This window comes from Vigna angularis, chromosome 6 (assembly GCF_016808095.1).
Source record: "Vigna angularis cultivar LongXiaoDou No.4 chromosome 6, ASM1680809v1, whole genome shotgun sequence".
NCBI classification, from domain to species: Eukaryota; Viridiplantae; Streptophyta; class Magnoliopsida; order Fabales; family Fabaceae; genus Vigna; species Vigna angularis.
Window position 1 is genome coordinate 37,686,353 of NC_068975.1, and position 10,553 is coordinate 37,696,905.

The 10,553-nt window shown below is 31.1% G+C and overlaps 1 protein-coding gene across 5 annotated transcripts; it reads right to left on the reverse strand.

Moving 5' to 3' along the window:
• Nucleotides 1-3,351: 3,351 nt before the first annotated feature.
• Nucleotides 3,352-8,237, reverse strand: LOC108343036 (serine hydroxymethyltransferase 7). Of its 5 annotated transcripts, none has more exons than XR_008249882.1 (6): nt 6,963-8,237; nt 5,673-6,078; nt 4,681-4,782; nt 3,967-4,571; nt 3,640-3,700; nt 3,352-3,507 (listed from the first exon to the last, which is right to left on the reverse strand). XR_008249882.1 is itself a non-coding variant. In XM_017581055.2 (4 exons), the coding sequence occupies exons 1-4, from the start codon at nt 7,926-7,928 to the stop codon at nt 4,348-4,350; spliced, it is 1,698 nt and encodes a 565-aa protein (XP_017436544.1). In that variant the 5' UTR covers nt 7,929-8,237; the 3' UTR covers nt 3,775-4,347. The 5 variants fall into 5 exon arrangements, 1 of the variants encoding a protein (XP_017436544.1); XR_008249881.1 differs by having other exon boundaries at nt 3,640-3,709; XR_001833463.2 differs by lacking the exon at nt 3,640-3,700.
• Nucleotides 8,238-10,553: the final 2,316 nt, after the last annotated feature.

Consider the following 10,553-nt stretch of genomic DNA (forward strand, 5'->3'; position numbering starts at 1 on the left):
GAGGAAGAGAAAAAGTTTGTCAAAGAAAACAATCACTATGCTGAAATTGCAGAGATAAAGAAAAGTTCAAATTTTTTTACAACAACATTTTAATACACAGTAAACGGATAATTTTTTATTGGATTTAGAATATATTAATAACAAGTAAATAATGAATTAATGAAAAAAATGATGTGTTATATTTGTTAAAATATCTTTATTAAAATGTTTTGTTTTGAAAGAATTAAGAAATAGATTTTAAGTCCGACTCAATCCTATAAAATTAATTTTTAAAGTGAGGTTTTAAGTCTGATTCAATCTTTATTAACGAAACTTTCAACACACATTCCTCACACTCAGATATACATCTCGAGCATAAAACACTTTGATACCTTGTTAAAAAAATGAACTTTAAATTTAACTCAATCTTACAAGCCGATTTTATGAGATTCAGTTAGGTTTAAAGTTCACCTCTTGACAAAAAGAAAAAACTAAAATAATAATAGAATAACACATGTTACAAGGATATAAAATAATAAATTTTTATATCTCTTTTCTGTAAATAAAAAAATCAAATAAATCTAAAAAATTTGTATGTGTAAAAATATATATTTTTAAAAACATTTAGGTTTGGATTAAAGGTGTGAAGTGAGTGCAGTGCATAGGGTTAGGGTAGTTGATATCTGTGGAGCAACAGAAGAGGAGATCTTGGTATGATAAAGTCAAAAGTGATTATTATAACATACAAAACAGGATTATGTTGCCTGCCAACTGGACAAAGAGAGAAACTGAGCTAACAAATCAACTTCTAATGAAACAAAATAATGCAAAAATTCATTCTTGGTTTAAGCAAAATTAATTTTAGACGTAATTGTGATTAAAGAAGTACATAATAAGATGACTAAAAGGAGACTTCTTGTGGCATCCAATTGCAAGCATAAGATTGATTCGTTTGTAAAAAATAGTAAAACACGTTTTTGTCTTTGAGAAGAAAAAGATGACAATAAGCAACACCTTTGTGACTCACTCCATTCAAAAGTGTTTGTTGTATTTCACCTTGGCATAAGCAGAGTGGCAGACACAATCACTTTTCATGACTCATCACACCATCAAGGCTTTTTATTTTACAAAATTTATGATCTCATTCTCACTTATATTTAGAAATACCAAAAAAATATTTACAAATAAAATTTATGATGAATATTTAATATTTGTAAGTATTAATTATTCGTGAGTAATAGATAATAGATATTTTAATATGTTAGAATATTATATTATTTGTATTTATATATAAAAGATAAAAATAAAAATTTAGTTTATATTTTATTAAATTAAAATTAATTTATATTTTATTAGGTTAAATTTAATTAAAATTAAATTTTAATTTATATTATATTATATTTTTTTATAATTTTATTTATATTTTATTTTAAACTTTTATAAAAAAAATTAAATATCCAAATATATCTATAAATATTTACTTATTTTAAAATATTCGTGAATATTTTTTAAGCAAATATATATCTACAAATAACTTTTGTATGTATGCTTTTTATGTAATCGGGAATTAATTGAATAGTGATTCTAATTTCAAAGTCTTATATTGCCTTAAATATGTTTTTCGAATTGTAGTTATATTATATTTTTGTTCCAATATAGTTTCTTTGCTTCACTTTTATTCCTGTAAAAGAAAAAAGTTATGTTGCTTATTATTTTGTTTCAGTTCCTTTAAAAAAATCATTTTGTCTGTATTGCGTAAATCGTTTGCTTTTAGCACAAAGTTACTAATTTAAAATAGATAAAACATTTTAGAAAATAAAAATATAAAAGAACTAACACAAAATAAAAAGGAGATTTATCAAGGATCAAAAGTCAAACAAAAAACCGAAAAGACAAAAAGTAAATTAGAGTTACGTTTTTCAATCCAACACTAATTTTAAGGCTAAGGTGAGTTGGATTGAATTAGGTTTCTGTGTTGAATTTAATTTAACGTTGACAGTTCTTTTTTTCCTTTATAATCAGTTTTGAATTTTATTGACTTGAGTGGACCATTAATTTTTTTTTTCAAACTAGACCTTGTTAAAGTAATTTTTTTTTTAGTAAAAGACTAAATTCTTATCACAATTTTTTTTAATTTTGCAAGTTGGTTACTGTTAGAATCCTGTTTTTTGGAAACAATATTTTTTCTAATTATATAGATTTACATATTTATTTATAATAAATTAATTTATTAGGAAAGTATAATTTTTTTATAAACCATTGTAAATGTAAATTTTAAAACATTTAATTTAATATTTATAAATTAATTAGTAATAAAAAATTTGAAGAGTGATTATTATAATCTTTTATAAGAATTATGTTAAAATATAATAAATTTTATTAGTATTATTGGTCATTTAAGTTAATATAAAAAATTAGTTAATAGTATTTTTATAAAAAAAATAATTTATTATACTTAATAAAAAATTCTCACAGATAAAATTCTCAAAATAAACCGATCAAGCGATGCAAAATTATTAGAAAAAATTAGTTTCCATTATTCATTACCAATTTTATAACTTGGGATAACTTCTCCTATGATAATAGTTGAGGTGTGAAAATATAAAAAACTACATTGATGGAAGTTTAAGAATCAGACATTATCAACAGAAAATCCAATAACAATTAAAAACCAATGCCAAACAAAACATCTATCCCTTGTTATTCACAAACATATCCCTCTTAACTTTTACAATTATTTATGAATAGTGGCCATATAAAACTATTTTACTATCTCCTATTATATCCTTAGTTTAGAAAAACAACACTACCCTCTACCTACAAATCACTGGCAAGTTGGTTGAAATTGATAACCTTGCTAAATTTTACACAAACACAAAGCTTAATTTGAACACAAATTGTAAAAGAGTTTATTTTTCGACACTGAATGTGTTTGAAATAATCTTTTACATTCAAAATAAAGTATCATTTTTCCAAAATAAAATAAAATAAAAACAAATCCGATTTAATATATATATATATATATATATATAATTATGTAAAAATAATTTTAAAAAATTATGTATCAACTATTTAAAAAATAAAAGTTTTTTGTTATTTAATAAATTGATAAATTACTTACATAAAAATAACATTAAAAATCATGTAACTGTTACTTAAAATAAAGTTATTTAAATTTTAAAATAAAAACCAATTATTCAAATTATTTATTTTATTAAATAAAATAATTTTTATTTATTAAAGATAAAATTATCCAATTAAAAATGACAACAAAAATTACATAACTTCAATTGTAATGCAAACATCTTTACAAAATTAGTATTTGCGTTAATTACTATAATTCTAGATTAAAAATAATATTTGCTTGAAGAGTGATTTTAAACCATCCATGTTTTAGTAAGTGGTAGGTGAATTTGAACCAACAAGAAGATTATACCCATTGCAGACTTACATTACCAAGTGAGATAAATGGCCTAATCCCCAAGGTTTGATGGCACGAACCCACACTTAGATGGTTTGAGAAGATATCTGCAAACCACAAAAGCATGAGAAAAAGGGGCGGTTTAATCCCAAACATTTACAGTAGCTAACAAAATAGGAAATACGCAAACCAAAACAAAAATCCAAGTCACAGTGTATTCAACTTCATAAATATAGGACCTTGTACTGTCCCAGTTAAACCCACAACGCTTTAATTCCTTGCGTATGAACTCAGGCGCTTCTGAAATATCTTTCATTACCAACTTATCAGAAAGAATAATTAACCTTTCTTTTCGTCAAAAAAAAAATACATTTTGCAAATACAAAGCAATGAAATATTTACCACGTCACCCTGTGTATTTTAACAAATAACACGGTAAGGTATTGAAGAAAATAAATACAAATATGATCTCAAAAGAGGGAATGAATCTATAGATGGCCAAAAATAGGATTAATAACATTGCTTTAAGCATCAAACAGCAGCGAAAAGAATTCAAGGTGTCTAACCTCTATCAGAGAAATTATTTTCTGTAGATTCACCAGAAGAACTCTGTACTCAGGTTGGTTGATCAAGAACCCCTGTTCCAAACCTATAATAGCTTTAACTTCATGCATTCAGCTGGGATGGTGACACCTCCAAGGTAGGAACAAGATACTTGATCACCAAACAAAACCTCCACAGATGTATGCAGTTCCTTACGTACAGTCTTGCACCAGATTGCAGCTCACTGCAACATGTCAAAACCTTACAACTGCATACAACGCAGAGAGGAGAGGAACTCCACAAAATATATGCACAAGCTGTGCTTTTGTAAAAGCAGGCTCGACGACCCACAATCGTAGCATATATAAATAATCAACAATGGCAATTTACAAGCCACATCATGCTCAAATGTCAAAACCCGGCATAGCAAACTGAATTGCAAACACCTCGACCCGTGCTCGGAGCTCAACAACGTCTCTATTGCTCTCAAGTCCCTTTAAAGCTGTCTTCTGAAGTTTCCCGTGCTCCCTCTGCAGTATGCTTGCAATATGTGCAGCTCTAATGAGAAAATCAGCCATTGTCTCAAAATCTGGTTCCAGACACCCTCTTGACGTCATAGCAGGGGTACCTGAATATTTAATACGGCAGAAAAATCTCCCCCGTGAGAAAGTACAGCCAATTAAATATTCTAAGCACGCAAAGAATAAAAGGTTTCTGCATATTGGACTATTACTCACCAACTCTAACACCTCCAGGAATTATAGTTCCATTGTCCCCAAATATAGCAATTTTATTCAATGTAATATGACATGCTTCACAGACCTTCTCGTAAAATTTACCTACAAGCACCAAAAAGGTTATGCTTCGAGTTATAACTTCTTATCATATAAACAAAAAAATGAAACAAATTACATTAATTGTCAACCTTGGATAATAGGATTTGCATAAAAGGTCGCCATAACTATCAAACTCAAAGCACAAGTCTAGCACAAAACCATAACACCAATGATGTTCTAACAAAAAGGCATGTTTGGTAGTGAAGTTCCTACAGAGGTTCGATATATTTAATAAAGATGGGAATGCTCAAGTAGTTTCGCTAACATTTAAGAAAAGATGTCCGGAAAATGTATCAAAGAGAAATTTTTCTGCACGTAAAAATATAATGTAAATCACGCAAGGTTATTTCAAAATGTGCGAGAAATACGTACACGAAGGTGTTTAATAGAAGTGGATCGAATGGATAGATAATCCAATTAAAAAAGGGTGCAAGAAAGACAAAAGAAAATATTGGAAAATACCAAGGCAAAAAATTGCAATCAATGGTTGAACCCAAAATTTGATCTTGTTTTTCTAGAGCCCAACGGTGTTGACTAATCCATGCAGTAAACCTGCTTTCATGAGATAAGAGTTTGTCATCATAATTGACTTTACATTTCACTAATATTTTCATTGGCCACCTGTCTCAATGAAGCAGCTGAGCTGCTCCAGACTAGTATGCACCTCAGGCTCTTTAGGGCCAGCCCATTCAGGAAACTCCTACTCTTTCTATAAAAATCCATGTCCATATAGAAATGTAAATTTAAAACATAAAACGCCAAAGAATCTAATAAAAAAAAAAACCAGTGCAATACAGCCAACATGCAAACTAGTTGAGTCTAACGAATACAGGCATTAAACACATAAGCAAATTAGAAATATATCATAAGAATACAGCATGCTCATTCAATACCTGTCAATCCCAGGGGCCTTAAATCCCAAAGTATTAAATGGTTGTCTGTACCCCCAGTTACTAAGCGGCATTTCCTTCTCTGTAAAGCACATGCTAAAGCTTGAGCATTCTTCTTCACCTGCTGCATGTAGGCCTTATACTCAGGAGTAGCCACTTGTTTTAAAGCTATAGCAAGTGCAGCAATGTGGTTATTGTGCGGGCCCCCTTGCAATGATGGAAAAACAGCAAAATTTATCTTTTCTTCATAGTCATATTGATCACTTTCATGACCCTGACTTAGAAGAATCCCTCTCTTCCTCGGCTTTGAACCTTTCCGATAAAATATTATACCTCCCCTTGGACCTCGAAGACTCTTGTGAGTTGTCGAAGTAACAATATCACAATAATCAAAAGGATTCACACATTCCTGAAAATACAACATCACAATACTTAGCATTACTTCAAAATTTATACCTAATCAACTATTGGATGTTTTCTAGGAGACAATAATGGACTGAAACCATCCTTATCCATGAATTGCAGAATATGACTTAAAAATTAAGTTCAAAACATATTTAATTCAGAAAGCATGAAGTTTTATTCCAATGCTCGGATGAAATTCAATAAAAATAATAAACACCTTGGGGATATATCCAAATGCCTTATACTTTACTAATCATAAAAAGTTCCGGCTTTAATTCAAATCAACCACACTTAACTACTCTACTCAACATTCCATATTCTTGCATGTGGTATTCATTGATGTGTTGCGCTATAGATCCAACGTACAAACTACTCCATGTGAGACTTAGGCAACTCATGATACCCAAGTCTCTATTATAACACCACTCCTGAGAGACAATGTCCCAAAAACTTACACTCTCTATGTAACACTTCGTTCACTCACCTTCCTCACTGGACCCCCCCCCACACACACACACAATACAGAGACAACAACCACCAGCAGCTCTTATAAAAAATTGGCAAGCATTCGAACAAATGGAAAACGCGCCCTTGCAAGCTAGTTGACCAGGGTGACAATCAAGAACTTAACCAAGTTCACTGAAGTCTTTGTATTGGTGCAACTTAAAAAAATAAATATATGTAAAAATCAAATCAAATCTTATGCAGAATAACATACAAACACACACACACACACACACATATATATATATATAGAGAGAGAGAGAGAGAGTTAGTACGAGAAGTCCAAAACCAGCAAGAACGTGTGACTAGATTTTCACAAGCAACTACGAGCAACACGTATGCATGAAAAAGGGTTTACTTAAGGAGAAGGAATATATTTCACACCTTGGCCGCAATTATGCCACTAATTTGTGCCATGTCACACAACAACACAGCTCCACACTTATCCGCAATGTGTCTAAACCTCGCGTAATCCCACTCTCGGGGATAAGAACTCCCACCACATATAAGTATCTTGGGGCGAAAATCAAGCGCCCTTTCCTCAAGCTTATCATAATCAATATAACCCGTTTGAGGGTTCACCTTGTAAGGCAAGCTCTCAAAGAAAATAGAAGCCCCGGAAACTTTCTTCCCATTGGGAGTATAGTAACCGTGACTAGTATTCCCTCCAGACGGGGTATCCAACCCCATGATACGATCACCGGGTAACAACAGCCCCGTGTAAACAGCGAAATTCGCAGAGGTGCACGAATACGGCTGCACGTTCACCCCCCAGCACTTGGGGTCGAGACCGAACGCGTTCAACGCACGTTCGCAACAGAGCGTTTCGATTTCGTCGATGTACTGATTACCACCGTAATATCGCGCACCGGGCATTCCTTCAGAGTACTTATTCGTCAAGTGGCTTCCCAACGCCTCCATCACAGCCCTGCAAACGAAATTCTCCGACGCTATGAGTTCAATCCCACGAAATTGCCTCTTCTTCTCCTTTTCCATTATCTCGTGGATGTCGGGGTCCGCGATTGAAAGCGGTTGGCATCCCCACGCACGCACGGCAACCTTCCGCGCGTCGAGATCGGGATCCACAGAAACCCTCTTCGTGGAGGAGGAGGACGATGAGTCACAATCCCTTCGCCTCTTCAGGCACATTGAGTGGCCCAGAATTCGAAACTCTTCCACTTCTTTGTCGTCGTCGTCATCATCCGATTCGACATCCAAACTTCCATTCTCCAGCGGCTGCGGCGGTTCAAGCAGCTGCAGCGGCACCGGCGGGTCGGAACGACGAAGCGGCGAAGCGTGAGAGGATGAAAATCCGAGGGACAGGTTGGATTGGGAGTGAGACAGGTCCATCGAAGAAGATAGTAAAACAATGAGATACGTAAATTTAGTAACTAATAATCCCTAAGAACCACAACAACAACAACAACAGAGAAAGCAGAAGCGATGATGGAATAGAGATTGTGAAGAAAGGGAAGAGCAGACGGTCATTGGAAGCCCTAACCCTAATCTGGAATTTGGAATTGAGAATTTAGAATTGAGGATTGAGGACGAAGGGGAATGTATCTGGACGCTGGTTCTTTTGGCGTGAACGTGAATTTATGAATACAAAACCCTCTTTTCCCTTCTCTATCTCTTTAAAAACAAAATAATAATCTTCGGAAATCACAATCATATTCCATAAATTAACAATATTTACAATGATTCTTCTCTCTTTGTTCCAATCAATCCACCAACTTGATTAATAGTAATTATGATTTTTTAATAGCACTAATCTCTCATTAATCTCCACTATTTTTTCTTTGGAATTATAATTTAACTTTGCTATGGGATTATTTATCATCCAATTACAATTTTTCATTCATTCAATTATTTTATCTTGTCCTTTGTGTGAATAAAACTATTTATTAACATTATTAAAAGATGGTTTAATTATTGAAGTAATTTGATTTGAAAAAACCATTGACCTAAATAGTTGGATTAATGTTTACATTTAATAACAACACACAATTCATATGAGGGCTTTTATTAATAAATAAATATGACTTGCTTTATTAATTAATGTGTTTGTTTTGGATTAAAACACACTTTTAAATATGACCTAGCTTATTGGCATAGTTAAGAGACACTATATGAATTAAATCAAGTAATGAAAATAGTGTTGACGAGGAAGGGTCAATTTCTCCAAAAACTTGTAGGGATTGGTTGTATTGTGGCTTTGCTTAATCGCCCACAGGAGAAAAACCAATATTTCTGTATTTTCTAAACACAATTCCCACCATTTATCCACGATCACATATTTCTTTTTAAATATAAAAATATCTAAATTTATTATAAAATATTGTTTTTATGTAATTTTTATCACATCCAATAGGTTAAGGAGGTGACGTTTAATTTCTTCTTTTCTTTCATGTGTTTTTTAATTTTTATTTTTCATGTAGTTATTATTAGATTTCCTGTAGTTGAGGAATCAATATTTAAATATTTTTTTCTCATTTTTTAAATGTTTTTTTAACAATAAAATCGTCTAAAATAGATAATATTTTGAAAGTATATATTTGACTTTAAGTGTCTAGCTCTTCCATTAGGCCTTGTTCTTTTGAGTGGATTTGAGGGAGTGGATTTGAGGGGATTTGAAGATAAATTTTTTTGTCGTTTATTTGAGTGAATTTGGAGGTAAATGAGAGTGAATTTGGAAATAATTTTTTTTAATTTGTCATGTCAATACAATTCTATACTAATTGTCACAAATTTTATTTCCAAATTCACTCTTATTTACTTCCAAATTCACTCAAATAAACGACAACAAAAATTATCTTCAAATTTTCTCAAATCCACTCCCTCAAATCCACTCAAAAGAACAAGACCTTAAGGATGACCGGTCAAAACCATAATAGAATTTCACGTTTCTGACAATACTTTAGATGAAAATAATTAATATAAGATTTTTAGATAAAAATTGAAATATATTTTTTTATTGTGCTAAATCGATGTCCAGTTAATGGAAAGGAACTGTAAATTTGTTGGAAATATATTTAAAATTGGAATACATTTATTTCAAAGATTTTAACTTAAAAAAACAAATCAAAATTTTATAACTAACTACTGCAGTGCAAATATAATAAATTATAAAGAATTCATGACTATTTTCTTGGAATTTTAGTTAAAGTCAAATTAAAGAAATTTAAGCCCTTTTATAAATAATCATGTATTCCAAAAACATAAACTAAAATTAAAATGCACAAGAACGTGTGACGATAAAAAAAATGTTAAAACACATAAAGATGAATGCAATAAAAACACGACAGTGAACAAAAAAGCAGACACATGGGTGCAAAAGACAACATATATGAATAACTATAAATCATGGGTTGAATTGGAGAATCCGAGGCCCATTACATAAGTTAGGCGAGGGCTTACTGTAAGCAAAAATCATTCAACCATGTAACCTAACCTACCACAACAATTTTTTCTAGGAACACACTTAAGATTTCCTCACCAACTACCCCATCCATAAAACCCAGCATTCAAGTGCATTTAGTACTCTCTTACAAAATAATAACCTTCTTTTTTTATTATTAGGTATTTTGAAAAGAGATTTACGCAACAATCGAGAACGGTATAACTCTGACAGATTTAGAATCGAAACAATGATGTTTATCACAGAATTGATAAAGAAACATTTGGTCTTTTAAGTGTTTTCGTTGAAGAATAACTACAATACTTCTGACAAAAATATCTGCTTCCATGAATATCTGTGAATAAAATTCGCGACGATATTTATGAATATTTATTATTCGCGGGTTATAAATATTTTAAAACTCGCTTATAAACGGATATTATACTGTCTGTACCCACGAATATTTCGCTATTCAAAAAAAATAAAAAAAAATTAATTTATATTTTATTAAGTTAAATTTAATTAAAATTAACATTAATTTATATTTTATAAGTTATATTTAATTAAAATTAAAATTT